This window comes from Geotrypetes seraphini, chromosome 11, assembly GCF_902459505.1.
Source record: "Geotrypetes seraphini chromosome 11, aGeoSer1.1, whole genome shotgun sequence".
In the NCBI taxonomy this organism is placed as follows: domain Eukaryota; kingdom Metazoa; phylum Chordata; class Amphibia; order Gymnophiona; family Dermophiidae; genus Geotrypetes; species Geotrypetes seraphini.
The window spans coordinates 60,227,661-60,248,881 of NC_047094.1; the positions used below are offsets into that span (position 1 = coordinate 60,227,661).

At 40.1% G+C, this 21,221-nt stretch overlaps 1 protein-coding gene across 3 annotated transcripts in view; it reads right to left on the reverse strand.

The window, feature by feature from the left end:
• Window positions 1–21,221, reverse strand: part of LOC117345779 (mitochondrial import inner membrane translocase subunit TIM16-like) — a 638,816-nt gene that overhangs the window by 608,161 nt on the left and 9,434 nt on the right. For all 3 annotated transcript variants that reach the window (XM_033914922.1, XM_033914919.1, XM_033914920.1), the window contains exons 2-3: window positions 19,806–19,902; window positions 8,620–8,694 (exon numbers count right to left, since the gene is read on the reverse strand). In XM_033914922.1, coding sequence (XP_033770813.1) covers window positions 8,620–8,694; window positions 19,806–19,902 — 172 coding nt within the window. The remainder of the gene's footprint in view (window positions 1–8,619; window positions 8,695–19,805; window positions 19,903–21,221) is intronic.

Genomic DNA, 21,221 nt, shown 5'->3' on the forward strand with positions numbered 1-21,221 from the left:
AGAATATCAACTTGCATAGGATTACCAGATGTTTGGATTCACCCAGACATGTCCAGACAGATTTTCAAAACCTGGCACTTTGTATGGGTTTTGAAAATCACTGAGCCCGGGGTTACATCTGGAAGGCATCTGCATATGTGATGAGATAAGATGACATTATGCGCATGCATGTGATGTCATCACGTTGCATACGCAGATGCCCTCCAGACGTGGCCCCGAAGAGACGGGGTTTGTTTGGGGGCCGAGGTTGTGGGGGGGGGGGGGGCGGTAGAATAGGACAGGGCTATGGGTAGAACAAGGAAGGCCATATGTTTTTCTTTTTTTTTTAGGACAAAATCTGGCAACTCTAAACTAGCAGAAAAGTATGCTCCATGTTTTGATGGCATGTACTCTCCTAGTAGGCATGTGCATGGGTGAAGACTGGGCTGGTATAAATGATTACACCTTATATGTAGGCATGTTTTCTGCCACTTGCTCTAGTATTCTGTAAAGAAAAGAAGGCGACTACTTTCCTTTACAGAAAAGGCTTTAAAATAGGCATGAGAACATAAGAATAGCCATACCGGGTAAGACCAAGGGTCCATCTAGCCCAGTATCCTGTTTCCATAGTGACCAATCCAGGTCACAGGCATCAAATCAAACAGTAGCAACATTCCATGCTACCAATCCCAGGGCAAGTAGTGGCTTCCTCTATGTCCGCTTGCTCTCTTTTGTTAGACATCCTGTTATAGAATTACCTTCATGATATAGGGACAAGGGGTACTCTTATTTCTTCTATTTAAAGCATAAAACTACAACTTCTCATTGTCTTTTAGTGGATCAACATCTTGTCCATCATATTTCAGTTTCTATCTGAGCAGACTCCTAGCTTGTACGGACCAGGTTACTACAGAATTCCACCTGTAATGACCAAAAATGCTGTCACCCCTCACAGCTTCTCCTAGTGCTACTCTTCAGCTGATGCCTAGATGGCATTTTAATAACAGCAGGACTTTGCACAAGCCTCCAAGATCTGACCCTGCTTCAGGATGCAATTGTCAGCACAGTTTCCTGCTAGCCTTGGATGATGAAACAACCCTCCTAACCAAGAAGGCTGCCTTCTTTTTCCTCAGTCACATGGGCTCTCCTAAAATACTGTGCACACAGAGGACGTGGGAGGAAAACAGAGGAATAATGAAAATTGTGTGTGAGTGATAGTTCCCTGCTCAGAGCTGGACAGGAAAGTTACTGAGACCCTGATGAGCCTCAAATGTAAATAAATAAATGGGAGGCATTTTTTTTATATAGTTTCATTATAAAAACTCCAAGGATGAGGTGTAATGATTCAAATATTCCAACCTCTTCATTTCTCTTTATTCTGTTGTGCTGGTAATCTGACTCCTTCAGTTCTCAGACTTGCCCAGACCACTGCCATTTCAGTAGAGAATAAAGCACAAATGACAATGGACTAACAAGTCTTAGCGCAGTGGTGTCTGTTTCAGTGGCCTTACCCTCCCCACTGCTCCACGCCTAACTTTGATCCCCTCAGAAGGCATTGCTCTAGTTAATAATTCTCTGCTGCAGGGCACTAGAACAGGAAGCAGAAACAACTCTGCTATTCCCAGCACCACTTATGTGGCTACCAGAAAGCAATCACAAAATTGTGGAACTCACAATCACCATTCAATCTCTAAACAAAAACCCAGATGCAGCACAGAAGTTTCCCCGACAAAACAGCACGTGAAACGGGTCCTCCTGGGGATTATTAAGATAAATGCTAGCTTGTATTCCCACACTATTTATTATTGATTTTTTTGCATAAACATAGCAACAATTAATTTATTGACAAGACAGGAGGTTTTTGACCTATGAATAAGAGTGAGTCCATGCTAGTGTCAGCCTTTGATATATGGGAAGCTGCACATCTTCGGACAGCTGAGATCTTTTCTTTCATTTTGTGCTCAGGTTTTTGTTTAAAGAGTGAAAGGTGACTGCGAGTTCCACTATTTTGTGACTGATTTTAAACTGGTTTTAGTGAACTGTTCCTCTTTTGGAATTTCTTCAATACCTGAAAACAATGTCAAGTCTACACAACTCAGAGATATACAGGGGACACATATGGGAGAAAACCGATGCACTAAAACATTTACTATCCAATATATTGTGTTTGCCTAGGTCTGGCCCAAACATTAGGCAAGACCAGACAGTCGCCTAGAGTGACAGCTTCTTGGGGACACTTAAAACACAGCAATGGGTCCTGACAACCACATAAACTCAAAAACAAAACCCTCCCACCAGAACCATGAGTATCCATTGCCAAAATTGCACCTTGTGCAACACACCACCTAGTGCTCCCCCTCGCGCAGTATCACTGCCAAGCAGAAACGGCAATGCAGGGTGCATCTCCTCCTTTGCATCCTGTATGGCTGCATCAGCCACAAATACCTCACTACAGTCCTGAACTGCACAGACTTTAAACTGTATTTTTGTGTGATCATGATTCTTGATTTTAAATTATTAAAACTGAAGTGGAGGGTTGTAGACTCACCTAGGACACTCACTACCCTTGCATCAGCTCTCTACTTGCCATGGATATTACAGCACTTTACAAAATAAAAAACATCTATGGGGAGAATCACTATAATGTAAAACTCCTTTTCTGCAGTATCACTACAATGAATCCAATTAGCGCTTCTAGTCTCGTGCAATTCCATGACTACAGGAAGGACTGTAAGATCCAACCCTTTCCATGGAATCGCTAAATGGACTAGGGACTAGGTAACTCAGGCAAGCAGAGATGGCATCACATTTATGTTTAACCAATTTTATTGAATAATCAAAGATACATTCAGCCAGCAAACACTCAAGTTGTTCCATTTTTTACATCATCTCTTTCCCTTAACATAACATGATCAAATTTGAGCTGATAACTGGAGTGATGTCACTAAAGAAATCTACTGTAGCGGCATTTAATTTTCACAAGGCCAACTACAATAAAATGAGGAAAATGGTTAAAAAGAAGCTAAAAGGGTCTGTGGCAAAGGTCAGAAGTGTAAACCAGGTGTGGATGTTGTTTAAAAATATCATTGTGGAAACCTAGACCAGATGTATTCCATATATCAAAAAAAGTGGAAAGAAGAGAAAATGAGCATCAGTCAAAGTGAAAGAGGCTATTACAGCCAAGAAAACATCCTTTAAAGCAGGGGTGCCCAACACGTCGATCGCGATCGACAGGTCGTTCGCTCAGGCGACTCCAGTCGATCGCAGAGCGGGTTCCCTTCTTCCCTTCTTTTTTTTCCCATCCTGATTGGCCCGCCTCTTGAAGAACGCCGGCCAATCAGAGTGCTGGAAGGGCGGGGTGAAGGGTCGGTGGGGGATGGAGCTCAGCGCACCACAAGAAATAGAAGCGCCTGTAATGATTGAGGTAAGAGCCGAGGCCTAGTGCTGCCCGATATACAATTTTAAAACCCCCAAAATCGGCCCTCCCAATCAGTGGCGTACCGGGGGGGGAGGTCCGCCCCCGCCCCGGGTGCACGGCTTGGAGGGATGCATAGCCGTCCGGTCCTCCTGCCCTTCCTTTCCCCCGGTCCGCGCTCGGGGCTCGCACCTGCCTGGTCCTGTACCACCGCCCAAATGGTGCTGTTGGTTATCGCCAGACTCGCGGGAGTTGATGGCACCATTCGAGCGTCGGTGCGGGACCAGGCAGGCGCGAGCCCCGAGCGCGGACCGGGGGAAAGGAAGGGCAGGATGACCCGGACCTGGCCGGCTGTGCACCCCTTCTAAATCCATTGTACTTGTCTTTTATTCAGTTCCACTAATGAGCATTGTGACACATGGGGCAGTTCTTGGAGGTATGTCTCTTCTGCATTTCTTTGTTTTCCTGTGCCTAAGTATTCTATTAATTTAACTTCCTTGTTCCTGTGGGGATCTCCAAAGGGGACGAATGGGAGACAGCCGGTGGCAGGTGGTACTTTAGCAATTCTTGCAGGTTGCCATAGGCCTCAGGTCTTCCCTTTGCCTGGTCCTGCCCCTCCTCTGAGTCAGAGACAGGATTGGGGCAGAGGGAAGACAGCTCCTGAGGCCTATGGCAACCTGCAAGGATCGCTAAAGTACCAGCGATCCTCTCTGCAGACTGCTCTCTGCTGGAATTAGGTAAATGGATGTGGGGAGGGCAGGCCTTCGGGAGGGGGGGTGCAGTCCTTCAAGGGGTAGTGCAGGCCTTCAGGGGGGGAGTCAACCTTTGGGGGGGAATGTGCAGACCTTCAAGGAGGGGTCAGGCCTTCGGGGGAGGGGGGTGTAAAGTGAAACACATGTACATTTCTTTTTCTGGGGGCCCTGGTGTAGAAGTACATGGAGGGAGGGAGAGAAGGGGTTCAAAGAGACGTACATATGCCGGACTTTGGGGAAAAGAAATAATGGGTCTTAAAAATAGAGGAGAGGGAGAGAGATGGTGGACAATGGGATTTAGGGAGGGAAGGAACAGACAGGGAAGAAGTTGGAAACAAGGGATGATATGGAGGGAGGAATAGAGATACTGGATAGGAAGGTAATTGGGAAGAGAAAGGGAGAGATGGTGGACCCTGGGGGGTGGGGAAGGAGGGAGAGATGAAGGATGAAAGGGTAGTTGAGAACAGGTGGATCTGTGGATGGTGATGAAAAAAAGGAAAGATGCCAGACTTGGGGGGAGGGAAGGGAAACAGAAGGGTTGGACAGAGATGGAAGATGGATGGTTAGCATGGTGAAAGAAGAAAACAACAAATGGGCAGGAGACCCTGGCAAGTGAGTTATCAGAAGACAACCAGAGCCTGAGACCAACAAGATTTGAATAATGTCCAGACAACAAAGGTAGTAAAAATGATTTTATTTTCAATTTAGTGATCAAAATGTGGCCATTTTGAGAATTTAAATCTGCAGTCTATATTTTGCACTATGGCCCCCTTTTACTAAACCACAATAGCGTGTTTTAGCGCAGGGAGCCTATGCGCATTGAGAGCAGCGCAGGGCATTCAGCGCAGCTCCCTGCGCTAAAACCCGCTATTGTCTATTTTTGTATGGTTGTTACTGAAGTGACATTGCATAAAGTCATCTGCCTTGATCTCTTTGAAAAAAAACCCAGAATATAAATGATAATTAACATTTTCTCTGCGTACAGTGTGCTTTGTGTTTTTAAAAATTTTATTGTTGGTAGATCATTTTGACTTGGTCATTTTAAAAGTAGCTCGCAAGCCCAAAAAGTGTGGGCACCCCTGCTTTAAAGAATGGAAAAGGATCCCAATAAAGAAAATAAGGAGAGACACAAGCACTGGCAAGTTAGATACAGAGCATTGATAAGGAAAGCTAAACAAGAATATGAAGAACAACTTGCAAGAGAGGCAAAAACTCATAGTAACAATTCTTTAAAGTACATTAAAAGCAGAAAACCTGTGAGGGAATCCGTGGGACCATTGGATGATCATGGAGTAAAAGGTGCACTCAGGGAGGATAAGGCAATAGAAAAGAGACTGAATGAATTATTTCCTTTGGTCTTTATGGAAGAAGATGTAAGAAATCTTCCTGAACCAGAAATGGTTTTCAAAGGTGATGAGGCGGAGGAATTGAAAGAAATCTCGGTGAAAAGACATATGAAACCAAATTGACATATTAAAGAGTGATAAATCACCTGGACCAGATGGTATACATCCTAGGGTACTGAAAGAACTCAAACATTAAATTACTGATCTGTAACCTGTCACTAAAATCGTCTGTAGTACCTGAAGATTAGAGGGTGGCAAATATTATGCTGTTTTTTAAAAAGGGTTTCAGGGGAGATCTATGGAATTATAGACCAGTAAGCCTGACCTCAGTGCAGGGCAAAATAGTGAAAACAATTATAAAAAATAAAATTGTGGAATATGTAAACACGTTTAATTTAATGAGACAGTCAGCATGGGTACTAGGATCGGTGCTATTCAACTTATTTATAAATGATCTGGAAATTGGAACTACGAACGAGGTGATTAAATTTGCATATGACACTAAACTGTTCAAAGTTGTTAAAACGTATTCAGACTGTGAAAAACTGCAGGAAGACCTTAAGAAATTGGAAGACTGGGCATCCAAATGGAAGATGAAATTTAATGTGGACAAATGCAAAGTGATGCACATTGAGAAGAATAATCTAAATCATAGTTACCGGATGCTAGGGTCCACCTTGGGGGTCAGCATTCAAGAAAAAGATCTGGGTGTCATCGTGGGCAATACGCTGAAACCTTTTGCCCAATGTGTGGCGGTGGCCAAAAAAGCAAACAAGATGCTAGGAATTATTAGAAATGGAATGGTAACAAGACTAAGAATGTTATAATTCCTCTGTATCAATCAATGGTGCGACCTCACCTTGACTATTGCATTCAGTTCTGGTCTCATCTCAAAAAAGATATAGCAACACTAGAAAAGGTTAAAAGAAGAGCGACCAAGATGATAAAGGGTATGGAACTCCTCTCATATGAGGAAAGACTAAGGAGGTTAGAGCTCTTCACCTTGGAAAAGAGATGGCTGAGGGGAGATATAATTGAAGTCTACAAAATCCTGAGTGGTGTAGAAGAGGTACAAGTGGATCAATTTTTTACTGCATCAAGATTTACAAAGACTAAGGCAACTCAATGAAGTTAGAGTTATAATTTTAAAACCAATAGGAAAAAATATTTTTCTTCACTCAGTGAAGTTAAGCTCTGGAATGTGTTGCCAGAGGATGTGGTAAGAGCAGTTAATGTATCTGGTTTATAAAAAAAAATGTTTGGACAAGTTCCTGGAGGAAAAGTCCATAGTCTGCTGTTGAGACAGACATAGGGGAAGCCACCGCTTGCCCTGGATTGGTAGCATGGAATGCTGCTGCTATTTGGGTTTTTAATCAAGAAATAAAGGGGGTATAAAGGATAATTGATACAAAACCTAGCTTAATAAATTTTCATTTAGTATCCAACTTCTATTTTTATGGAAAAATCTATTATTACTAACAACCCAGATTCAATCGTATAAACAACTTATTTTAGGCACACATTTACCCCAATATATAAATGAATTAATAAATTAAGAGGCTGGAGTATCATAAAGGATGCATTATTCTCAGTAAAGAGACCTTTTATAACTTGGATGTTATTTCAAGTCTTCATCCTGAATGCATGTAATGTAATCATTTACTTCAAGCCTCCTTCCTACCTCAAAAAAATTTTATTAATTTAATTTAATTCAAAAACTATCAACTAACTGACTATGAGTGCAAACTTATCCTTTATTTAATTCATCAGTCAATATAATGATTAAATTAATTTTTATCTAAAATTCAATTCATTCAATTAATCAAAGATGTATTATAATATGTCAAAAAAGAGAAAAACAGCAACACTTATCTTAGTGGCTTCCCTGCCAGGACCAACTTTGGATTAGAAGGATTAGAAAGTACTTAGATAATTATCAATTCCGCCTATTAGTACAATCTTTAGTTTTGTCTCAACTGGACTACTGCGATGTCACCTTTTTAGATTGCCCTAAATTTATAATTTAAAAAAGCTCCAAATGCTACAGAATACAGCCATTAGATTAATCTTCAGATTGAAAAAAAAAAAAGTGATAAGATTACTCCTTATTTTACATGAATTACACTGGCTATCTATAGAAGGAGAATACTTTATAAATTCTATTGTATTCTATTTAAAATACGGTTTGGAGAAACTCCTGATTATATGCCACATCTTGTTAAATTTTCTAATAATCCAACTTTGAACCTAAGAAACAATGCTACTTTTTGGTATCCAGTTATTAGGAACAATAGATACAATAGAACTTTTAGAGCTCCTTTTACGTGCTTTAGGGCCTTAACGCGTGGAATAGCACGTGCTAAATTGCCGCGTGTGCTAGACCTTAACACCAGCATTGAGCTGGCGTTATTCTAGAAGCATACCACCTCTTTTGTGTGTGTGCTAAAAACACTAGCGCACCTTAGTAAAAGGAGCCCTTAATGCCACATGGGCATATCAAGCAGCAATACTGTGGAAAGCATTACCAACTAATATTAACCAGCAATCTAATTTTAAATGTTTAAAAAAAGACCAAAAGACCTATTTTATATATTCGTAATAATTCCTAAATATTAATTTGTATCACCATAATTACTTATGTAAACTGCTATGAACTTCATGGAGGTATAGGCGGTATTGTATCGTATCAATGCACACTTTTACATGCAGGTAGGCAATTTTCAAACATCTTATTTACCTGTGTAAATAACCCTTATGTACAAACCAGGGTGGATAAAAATCAATGATTAAAAAAATATATATATCAGATTTTTTTTAAATTTAAATTGGATTTTTTTTTTTAATAAAATACTTTTTTGAGGAAAAATCTATTTAAAGATACATTACAGTCCAAATGTTATTCATCATGAAATAAGGATTAATTTTTAATTATGTAGCTCATGGCTGTATATCTATGCACTGCTTAAAATGTTTGATAAATGAATTCTATTAATCCATTCATAATGTGGTCCCTGTTCTATACTTATGCTGAAATTCCTTTCTTTGCTTAATTTTAGTTTGTAAACCACTTAGTTCTATGTGTCAGTTTTTAGTGGTACAACACATGTCAAATAAATAAAGACCTCACCTGAATGACAGCTGAGCTGGGATACTGGCCTTTTGTGGCCATTCTTCACATCCAGAGGTACGATTCCCAACACACCTATAATAAGCAATATATAGCATTATGAATCAAATCCTGCAGTCTGTGATTCAAAGCCACAGAATTTCTTCTTATAGTACAGCTGCAGCTTCATTTGGAAATGAGCATAAAGATAGCATCTGTGCCACGTTCAATTATGCCTGCATTTGTTAATGGAAGCAGTCAAATAGCCAGTAACCATCAATGAAGCCCCAGACCAATAAAAATCAATCACTGTGCAACTTTGAGCCATAAAGTAGCTGGGAAAAGCATCAGCAGGGCACTCAGAGAAGAAATGTGCATGGGGACATAATCTAGTTCCTATCCCCACTTGTCTCCAATCAATTCTTTGTTATCCTTACCCCATCATATTGGTACTGTCCCCGTACCATTTATTTATTTTAAAACTTGTATTCCGCTTATATCTAACCCCCCTCTTTTCTGAACGCATAGCGCGGGGTTTTAGTGCCAGCCGCGGCAGTAACTGCTCCGACGGTCAAAGAATTTCTATGAGCGTCGGAACAGTTACTGTCGCTGCTGGCACCAAAACCCGCACTATGTGTTAGTAAAAGAGGGGGGTAAGTGAATTACCAAAAAAAAAAAAAAAAACCAACCTAACATAATAATCATAAGATAAAAACACCCCAAAAAAGTACAAAACACAATAAAGCAAAATAATATACATGTAACATTTCCATTAATCACTTCATTCCTTCAGTCACTACTTCTTAACCTAAACCTCTGAAAGTTATTATTCATTCTCAATTGTCCAACCAGATTATTTCAAAGCTTCACCCCCTGCCACTGATATAGCCATAGCTCTGGTAGTAGCATACTTCACATGGTGTAACTCACCATCAACTAATAAATGCATCATGTTCTCCCACGCTTCTCTTTCCCATCATTGTACCGAACCCACATTTAAAAGATCTTGTAAATTTAAAAAAAACATAAAATACATCCCATAGCTTGTTAGGTTTCAAGATAAAACAATAGACATACTTTATTAAATATGCAAGAAAAACATTATCATCATGAACTGTGAAAGGCTGCTGAAGCCCTTTGTAAGAATGACCACCAGTGCCCTGTTATAGTTTTTCAAATCCAAACGGTTTATTGTATCAATAAAAATCAATGCAGTCAAAGAATATACAAAAACAAGAACTAATTCAATGGTTAGTAATCCAATAATCTATTAACAGGGGAGTGAGTTCTATGATCTCAGGCTAGCAAATGAGGGATAGAATGTGTCGCTCAACCTATCCCTCCTGTGCTATACCTTTTATATCCTCTACTCCTCCTTTTATATCCTCCTCCTCCTATATTATTTCTATGAGCCTATAATTCTCTGCCAAGCCTGCTTTCCCTTGAGGGTTACTGCAAGAACTCAAATAATTTCAAATATATGTAAAAATAATAAACCATCTACAGAGCCAGAGCTCAGTTCCATTCTACATTCCTCAACTGTTCATCCTGCAACTGAAAAAGAATGTTCTGATGATGTGCTGATGGCAGGAGTTCCAATCTGAAGAGTTGATGTTTCAAGTTTCTGAGTTGTGCACAGGAACAAAGTCTGGTTCCCATTCACTTCCCCATTCAATTCTGATCCATTCCCTCCTGTTCCCATCCACTTGGATCAGTCCCATCCCATTCTAGTAGTATTAATCCTGTTGTCCCCATCTCCATGCACACCTCTAATTTAGAGCCACCACAGCAGTTTGGGAGGAAGAGGAGTCAACAAGCCACTCAGGCCCCGATGCATAAAAGGTTTCCATGCAAGTAAGACTGATTTTAATGAGCATTTCGTGTAATGCACAGCAGGGAAATGTGTTTACTGTGCAAACTTTACCAACACGGTTTTCTATTACTAAGAACATAAAAACTGCCATACTGGAGCAGAGCTGTTGTAATCTTACTTTACTGTCAGTGCTCGAGTGCTCATTGGCTCAGGCACATTTACCCAATCAATATCATGGTACTTGAAATCACCCATTATTATTGTGTTACCTAGTTTGTTACTCTCTCTAATTTCTGATAACATCTCAGCATCTGTCTGTTCATCCTGGCTGTGGATGGTAATACACTCATATCACTAGCCTTTTCCCCTTTACACACAAAATTTCTACTCACAGGGATTTCAAGGTGTGTTTTGGTCACTTAGAATTTTTAGTCTATTTGATTCAAGGCCCTCCTTAACATATAGTGCTATGCCTCCAGCAATTCGATCCACCCTACTATTGTGATATAATTTGTACCCTTGTATCACAGCGTCCCACTGATTATCTTCCTTCCACCAGGTCTCAGAGATGCCTATCTTTTCATTTAGTGCAATATATTCTAACTCTTCCATCTTGTTTCTTAGGCTTTTGGCATTTGCATACAGACATTTAAACAATACTTGTCATTCCTATTTATTCGCTCAGCAGATGGCATGGAAGTATCTCGTTTACATTCTGTTCCTGTGAACATAAGTTGAGAGTTTTTTCAACCAGTGATGACTCAAATATGTTCAGTATTTAATAAATTATCTAACTTCATGTTTGCTAGACAGTTTTCCTACAACTATAGTGAATTTAGGAAACACCTAAAAACATACTTGTTCGCGAAGTACATAGGTAACGAATAAGGACAATAGCCCCCTTCGTAATTCCACCCCATATCTGATCTTGTAAACTGTTAACCTCTAATCTCTAACTATGAATGTTCCAATCAATTTATGAAACTTTTCTAACTCATCGTAAATAGCATGGAACTTCCCGGTCCGGCAGTATATAAACTGTTGTTATTATTAATGTTGTTAATATCAGATGTTCACTATTATACTCTGTAATTCGCTGTCTGTACAGTTTCTCCTCATTGTAAACCGCCTAGAAGTCGCAAGATTGTTGGCGGTATATAAGAATAAAGTTTATTATTATTATTATTTGATACATGATATTCCACAACAATTTGTGGAATGGTTTAACTTAATTATTAATGAATTATTGAGAAGAGGCTGCTTTCCAAAAGAATTGGAAGGAATAATTCTAACCCCAGTTCCAAAGCAACTCAAGCTGGATTTATCTCTTCCAGTAAGTTTTATACCAGTGGCTAGTATACCACTTTTCACAAAAGCATGCGAGATGATTTTTTGAGTAAGTTTTTTGGATCAATATAATTGAGTTTTACAAAGTTTCACTTTATAACAAATTACAGTACCAAGGCCTTATTATTCACTTTAGTCCCAGAGGCCAAAGGTATTTTGGCCAGAGGAAAGGAGGCTATTCTTCTCCAATTTTGATTTAAGTGCAGCTTTTGACACAGTGGATTATGAAATCTTGTTGAACAAATTGAGTGATTTGGGCGGGTTAGGAGCTATCTTGAATTGGTTCAAGGAATTTTTATTAAACAGAAACTATAGTTAAGATGAAGAATGTGTGATCATCTAGTTGGGCTCCTTGTTGTGGAGTTCCACATAGATCACCGTCTTCACCCATCTTGTTTTATATGAGTACCTTTGCATAGATATTCTCTTCAGTGAATATTAATTTTTATGCCTATGTTGATAATATGATGATCCTTGTACCAGTCGAGGAAAATCTGGATAAATCTATATCTGAGATCTAGAATATCATTGGTTTATTAGAAACTTATAGTAAGGCAAATAGCCTTCAATTCAATAAAGAGAAGACAAAAATATTCCAGGATATCTGGTATCTCAAGATGAAAGTATGAAACTATGAAAGTAGAAACTGTGGCTAAAGTGCTTGGTATTCTATTGGATACAACTTTTATCATTTGAACCCCAAATTAATCATATACGTAGTACAGTGTTTTTGAAGTTATAACAATTACATAACATGAGATTTTTTTTAAAGAACATTTTTAAATTTTAACACAAATCTTTAATTTTGTCACAGCTTGACCATTGTAACAGTTTATACTCAGGTATCCTGATTAAATTGCAGTCTAAATTGCAGATGCTCCAAAATACTGCTGCAAAAATAATTTTTGATCTGAAAAAAATTAATGAGGCATCTCCTTCATTGATAAGACTACATTGGTTGCTGGTTGGAACCAGGACTGTTTTTAAATTAGCAAGTATAGTTCTTAAGATATACTGTATAAGGGATTGATTTCAAACTATTTGGTCAATTTATTCAACTTTCCAAATAGAGTTTGTATAAATCAGGCTTTAGAAACTCATTTTGTTCTTTTCCCCCCTCATATTAGGTGTGTGGTATTAAATAGATTTGAATAGTTCTGTGTGTTATCAGGCAGTCCTTTCTTCCTATGGATTTAAAATAGATTAGAGCATATTCTCTTTTTTTGTCAAAATCTAGAAACCTATTTAGAAAATATTTGTTATGATTTTTCTTTATTGATAGAATTGATTTATTGATGGTGATTGATTTAATTTTTTTTATTAAATGTCTTCCTTAGCTGTTATCATAACTAGTTGTGATCCAATTTGACCCTTTACTTTAAGGAAGTTGGCAGAATACAAGCACTACTTAACATAACACTAAATAACAGATACAAAAGACTGAGTGAACATAAGCAATGCCTCTGCTGGATCAGACCTGAGGTCCATCTTGCCCAGCAGTCTGCTCACGCGGCGGCCCAACAGGTCCAGGACCCGTGCAGTAATCCTCTATCTATACCCCTCTATCCCCTTTTCCAGCAGGAAATTGTCCAATCCTTTCTTGAACCCCAGTACCGTACTCTGCCCTATTACACTCTTTGGAAGCGCATTCCAGGTGTCCACCACATGTTGAGTAAAGAACTTTCTAGCATTCGTTTTGAATCTGTCCCCTTTCAACTTTTCTGAATGCCCTCTTGTTCTTTTATTATTTGAAAGTTTGAAGAATCTGTCCCTCTTTACTCTCTCTATGCCCTTCATGATCTTGTAAGTCTCTATCATATCCTCTCTAAGTCTCCTCTTCTCCAGGGAAAAGAGACCCAGTTTCTCCAATCTCTCAGCATATGAAAGGTTTTCCATCCCCTTTATCAGACGCGTCGCTCTCCTCTGAATCCTCTCGAGTAACGCCATGTCCTTCTTAAGGTACGGCGACCAATATTGGACGCAGTACTCCAGATGTGGACGCACCATTGCCCGATACAATGGCAGGATAACTTCTTTCGCTCTGGTTGTAATACCCTTCTTGATTATGCCTAGCATTCTGTTTGCCTTCATAGCGGCCGCTTTAAAAGAAAGGAATGAAAGAGGAAATATGGGAAGATCTTCTTTCTAGTAATCTAGTAAACAGAACATCAGTTTTGAACCTGTGGGTTGTGTACCTCTTATCGTGAGATCTGGTATAGAAAGCCTCATTTACATTTTCCTGTTCCACCTCCCCTCACTCTGGGCTGTCCTGAAATTCCTCAGTTCATATCAAAACAGATGGTCAGCCCTAGAGAAGAAACATAACAGGGAGGGGTATGGGGACTCTCCCTAAGAAACAAGCCTGTTCTGCTCATATTACAACATTTAACACAAAATAATCATGAACCATTTAAAACATATACCCACCCCCTTTTATCAAGCTACGTCAGGGTTTTTTATTTCAAGCTGCAGCAGTAAAAGCTCCGACACTCATAGGAATTCTGTGAGTGTCGGAGCTTTTACCACCACGGCCTGCATTAAAAAACCCTAAAGCGGCTTGATTAGAGAATGACAGGGGGACAAACTTTCCCTGTCCCCGCAGGAACTCAAATTTCCTTGTCCCGTCCCCACAAGTTTTGTCCCTGTCCAATTACTGTAAGCTCAGCCTTAACCGCAAAAGCCTTGAACACTTATGATTTTAAAGTATTTGAGGTCTGTGCAGATGAGGATGGAGCTTGCAGGAATGGAGCAGGGACAGGAAAAGAACTTACGGGGACGAGAAAATGAGTTCCTGCGGGGACAGGGAAAAATTTATCCCCGTGTCATTCTCTAGGCTTGATAAAAGGGGAGGATAACGAGGTGGAATGAACAAGCCACCTACCTGAGTGCAACCTGCACTAACAGTCTTGGAGTTTTGAAAGATACCCCCTAGTCTCTTCAAAATATAAGTTGTTTCCTCTGACCTTGCTGGACAGAAGAAAGAAACAAGATATCCAGTAATTGACAGGACCTATGAGATCTCTTTTTGAAATTTAAAAAGGTTTTGAAAACCACATTGTTTATGAACGCTTTTAACTAGGAAAAATGTTTTAAGAAAGCACAGGATTTGTACGTTATTTGATAACTATGGGGCTCATAATAAAAAAATTAAAACGTCTAAAAACCTGCCTAAATCAGTACTTCGATAATCAAAAAGATAGGTCGTCCAAGTGCCGATAATCAAAACGGGTTTTAGATGTATCTAAAAACAGCTTAGGCCTTTTCAGTGCTGCTGTATGCCCAGAGTGAAAAGGGGCATTTTTGAAGGAGTGGTTAGGGTGGGAGGTAGGCAGGATGTGGGCCGACCTACACTTAGTCATACTGCAAGTATAACCAAAAGTTTAATGAGATTGCCTACACAGAACTTATACGTAGTGACTTAGGCGATCTATAAACAAGTCTAAACACCCCGAAGGTATCCAAAGTGACCAGATAACCACTACAGACACAAAGTACAGACTCCCACACACTCCCCCAGTGATCAATGACCCTCCCCACTGCCATAAAAATGAGAATAAAAACGTATATATCTGCCTGCAGAACATCAGCACCTGGCATAGGAAAGCCTAGTAGATAGGCTAGTGAACCATACAGAGGAAAACTCAGGCCCATAAGACTCTCTAACCACTGCATTCATGATGAAACACGTGCACCACCATAAACCCCCCAAACCTTATTGTACTGCAATATATGTGCCACTTGCAGCCATTAGGGCTACTGGGATGGTAGACAGGTGGATATAGTAGGTTTTTTTTGGGGGGGGCTTACCATAACCTATAAGGGAGCTCTGGTGAGATGTTTATGTGGCACCCTTTTTGTGAAGTTCGCAGCAGTAAGGTGCCCAACTACTTTGTTGCCATGTCTGGGTGGCAGTCCATCACTTTGCTGGCCCCTCCCATGTCCAAAAGGTCTTTGTTCTAGGCGTTTTTGACTTGGACAAATTTTTGGACAAGAATGGGGTATAAAGATTGATCGTCCAGACTGCTAATTCATCTAAAGGCTGGAAGTATAAGCAGACGATTCTCAGGAAAAAAAAACACATTTTAGACGTATTTTTCGAGAGTGGCCTTTGGACATTTCCAACTTTGGGCAACTAGCGACTTGGGCCCAAAACGGACTAAGACATATTTTTTTGATTATGCCCCTCCACTAATGTTTTTTATGGAAACCACTTAGTTATAAGCGGGTAAGAAATGTAATAAATAAATAAATATTGACATGTCATACAGCAGGCAGGCTAATGAACATCTGACAGGGCAGGCTTCAAAACTGATGTTCCTATCCACTAGAAGGAAGATTATCAAGTTAAGTACCTAATCTTCCCTTCTAAGGCAATAGGAACATCAGTCTTGAACCTGTGGGACATACTAATCTAGGGTGGGACAGATGAGCCAGCTGAAAGTACTGAAGATCCAAAAGCAGTATCCAATTTGGCTGCTACATCCACCCTATAAAACTTTGTAAAAGCATGGAGGAAGAAACTGCTCTAGACTTTGTCCAGAAAGATGCTACACTCCTAGTGAAACATATCTTTAAGGATACATGAGGTTGCTTTCCGCTGCTGATATAAGCTGAAGAAATAGCCATACAAATCAATCTAGAAATGGTCGCTTTTGAAGCCAGCCAGTAGCCACCAGCACAAAGAGAAGATCCAACAGTCAAACCCCATTTGTCACTTTCAGATAAAGCAACTCTGTGAATATCCAGAAATTTCAGAACTTTGTCACTCTTCTTGGACCCCGAAGGTGTGAAACTGGCAATTGTACTTCCTGGTTGACATGAAAACTGGAGAGTACTTTTGACAAGAAAGAAGGGGCTGTGTGCAGTAATACCCCAGTTTCTGAAATTCTGAGAAAAGATTCTTTGCAGGATAAAGCCTGTAGTTCAGACATCTGATATGCTGGTGTGACAGCCACTAAAAATGCTATTTTAACTGTCAGGTCCATCAATGACACTTTCTCCAAAGGTTCATACGGAGCTCTAGTAGAGCCCGCAGAATGAGATTAAGATTCCACATTGGAAAAAGTTGATGTACAGGAGGATTCAGACATAATGCTCCCTTCAAAAATCAAGACACATCTGGGTGAGAGGCCAATGGCTGTACTGTGAGGGAGCCAAGCCCTTCTTGAAGGAATACAAGAACCAAAGAAATTGGCGTTGCGACTGGATCCTCATTCTTCTGTGTACACCCGCCCTGGAAGCACTTCCAGGCCTTCACATAGGCAGTCAATATTGTCTGCTTCTTGGACTTTAGAAGAATGGCAATCACCACTTCTAATTGCCATTTACGCGCAAGGGCTGCATGCTCAATTGCCATGCCATAAGACCAAAACACTCGGGATCTTCCAGGGCGATTGGGCCCTGTGAGAGTAACCCTTAATAACAGGATAGTCTGAGACCCTGGTCCCTCTTTAGACGGACCACACCTGCATACCACGGACACCTCGGCCAGTCCAAAGCAACAAGAACTAACAGCCTCAGGTGCGACATTATTCTTTGCAGGACTCTGCCTATCTTGATCCACACAGGGAACATATATAAAAGTCTTGTCTGTGGTCATGGCTACACCAGGACATCCAAAGATGGCACTTCCTGACTCGTATCTTCAGCTGAAAAACCGAGCCATTTTCTTGTTGGCCACTGATGCCAAAAGGTCAAACCCCCAATGACCCACAATGCTGTCGAACGCTTCCTGAGATAGAGCCCATTCTCTGAGTTTCAAAATCTGCTGGCTGAGGAAATCCGCTTGCATATTGTCCACTCCCACTACATGTGCTGCTGAGAAAGCCAACTGAAATGACATAGACTACCACCATTGCTTTGTCCAATGAAACACAGACCTCTTTGAAATCCAGTGAGCTTCCAAGCACCTGCAGGACCATATGGATGGCTCTCAACACTTATACAGTCTTCTGAAAAGGAACTAACCATTTATTGGCTACGTTCTGCAGTTTCAGCACATAGGCCTTATGCCTATCCATGAAAGACATTTGAAGGTTCCTGAATCTCCTCCTATAATGTTCTGGGATCAATCCTACTCTGTCAAAAATGGCAGACTTAACCTCATCATATGAAGCAGATAGTTCAGGTGTCGGGAACCGATAGACCATTAATGCATCTCCAGTGAAGTAATTAGCCAATCTAAAGGCCCATTGTTCAGGGGGTCACCTTGCAACTACAGCTATTCTTTCAAAAGTCATGATTAAGTCTTCAGGATCATTAGAAGTCATTTTTTTAAGTGTCAAAGTGACCATATTCATAGCTCCCACCATTAACTGTCTGCCCGCACTCATCATTGCAGCTGCAGTAACTGTCTGGTGGATTGTGTTTATTCCTTCATTAAGTCTAAGAAGGGCTGTTGGAAATGAGTTCCTACTTCCACCAACTGTTTCATAGTTTCCATCATCACTTCACTCAGATGGTCACCTTCAGTTTCCATCACCCACGCTCCACCAGGCCTCTGGTCCATAGTGGACTCAAGATCCGTGTGCAGTTCCGGTTGCTGTATTTCAGAATAGGTATAGCAGAACTAGAAATGTTCAGAGAAGAGTGACAAAAATGCTTAAGACAGAACATGTATTTCATGAAAAAAAACTAAATAGACTAGAGTTCTCCAGCTTGGAAAAGAGACAGCTGAGGTGGGATATAAAATCATAAAGGTGACAAAATCATGAGTGGGGCACAATGGTTAAACAGGGTACAGTAGTTTAACTCTAAAAAAAATAAACAAGAGAACAATCCATAAAACTAGCATGCCAGATGAAAACAAGTTATGCAAACTATTTTTTCCTGCAGTGCACAGCTTAAACTGTGGAATCAGCCACTGCAGGATGTGATCAAAGCAATTAACCTACAGGGGTTCAAAACAGGTTTGGCCAAGTTCCAGGAGCAAAAGTCCATAAAGAATAGACTTGGCAGAGCCATCACTTATACCTCAAAGTAAGTTATAAGAAATTGATCTACTTTTGGAATCTGCCAGGTCTCTTCTCTCAGAGTTTTACTGATCTGGAATTAGCCAATACTAACTCTCCTCTCTCTCTCTCCTTCCTTCCTTTCTTTATTTGGATTTATTCTGCCCTGGAGACAAGATGTTGGGTTTAATGGTCTGATTCAGCATCTCTTATGTTTTCATGAAGAAAGCTCAAAGGACAAACGTTTTTTTCTGGGAACAAGTACAGGGAGAAGTTCAAAGCATTATTGGCTCAGAATGGACTCTCTCATTGGAACTCTGTCTATTAAGCATGGGATTTTCTGCACTTCAAGGGGTCGCTGAAAACAGATATTGCACAGTGGAAGCAGAGTTTAGGTTACATAGTTTTGATGAAGCATCTAACAGCCTTATATCATAACCGCAAAGACAAGTTTGAACAAATGTAGGGTCTGGAATTAGATTATTTAGATCAGGGGTCTCAAAGTCCCTCCTTGAGGGCCACAATCCAGTTGGGTTTTCAGGATTTCCCCAATGAATATGCATGAGATCCATGTGCATGCACTGCTTTCAATGCATATTCATTGGGGAAAACCTGACTGGATTGCGGCCCTCAAGGAGGGACTTTGAGATCCCTGATTTAGATAAGAGTATAAACCTGTATTATAATAATGATTAAGCGGAACTGTACATGGGGTATTTTTGCTCATTTAAAAGCTGTTTTTTAAAATTTTTAATAAAAATCTTTGAGTTAAACAAAAATGAAAGAATCTCAAAAGGATTATCAGAAAATATGTCATTGAGAAGGTGGCGTACTCTTGGAGAAGACTTTCATCAGAGGTTATACAACCCAAAATGAACTCAATGCAAACATTCATGTGACACAAACAAAGGGACCATTATGATAGAGGAAGGCAAGAGACTACAGCTGAAGTAAAACCTGCGTTATGCACAGTGGGTGGTGGACCTGTGATTTGTTTTCAGCCAACATCTTCAATGTCTATGCAGGTCCTTTAACACCACACACAGATTTTTCCTTGAGGAGATGGTATGGTTCCTATAATCCACTTATTATCTCACCTGTAGAATCACTGTTGAAAGCAATGTGACTGCAACTGGCCTTGATGTGATTTCCACAGGAAGCAGGGGAGCCTGTTCGGACATCACTAATCCACCCCTGAGGAAGAGAGAAAGAAATACAGGAAGTTTATAGAAGTGATATAATAGGACAGATGACATGGTGTCTAATGTGTTCCTTCTCTAAAGACACAGAATATGGAGTCTGATAAGGGTTATTTAGCACCCCCAGCCTGTTCAATAGGACTTTTTTACTGGCATTGGTGCAGGTTCTACTAAACAACTGTTTTTATCCCTTCCTTCCCCTGCCACTAGAATCCATCTTTCCCAGACATAATTACATTCTGGTTCTTATCGCTTTCACTGAAAGTCTATTATAAGCATCAACTATTCTCCAAGTGAAAAGTATTTTCTCACATTCCTTCTGAACTTTGCTCCTTTTAACTTTAGTCAATGACTCCCTATCCTTCAGTTTATTCTATGGAAAATGTTTTTTTCTGCTCGTCTACTGAAATCAGATAAAGATTTGAACTTTTATATCCAGAGCTGAAAAGTAACCAGGTACTAGTTCCACAGGTGCCTAAAATATATCCAGGCTAGCACCCAGAATCTACAGTGTAGCGCTCTGCTTAATTGGCTCCTCTCTGCTTCACCTTAGGGTGGAGGTGAAAGATTTAAAGGTGATTTCCTCTCCACAGCTGCTCTGATAGGACCCATTCCTCCCACCAAGAATTCTGCCTCAGTGACAAACTCAGGAAGACAGAATGAGAGTCTTCCCTGACTTCTCACTTCTTTTAAAAAAGTGAGTGCACAGGAGTGGGGAAGCAATGGATTGGGAGAAGCTGTTGGGACCATGAGCTCATATACTGCCCACAATTCTCCTCTCTTTAATTCCTTACTGCAGTACATGAAAGATCTAAAAGTGAAGGATGAGTTTCCATTCACTTACTTCACTTATATCCCACCTCTCTTTACAATCCTTAACGGGACACAGTTCATAGAGACAATAAGATCACATGCAAATAAAATGTTAAAACTAAAACAGTAAATATTAACCTTGGACATTAAATCAGAACTGCTGCTACGGAAGAATGAATTTGTAGGGCGTGGCTTGGACGCGCATTCCGATGGTCGGGTAAACGAATAGCTCCGTGCTCAAAAGCTATAATTTTGAAATTACTACAAAAAAAAAATCAAAATTCAAAAGAAAAAAATCTAAATATTGAAAGACAATGACGTCTAGCAAACAGAACAAAAGCGATTTAGGAGCAGGAGGATCCGGTACAGGAAGTAATAAACGATCAAAACCGGAGCCAAGTATTACTCCTTCAAAAGCTCCATTGCCATCAGATGACAACCTCGATGTAATGGAAGAATTAAGACAAATTAAAGAAATTGTTCTGGACAGCAACAAAAAAC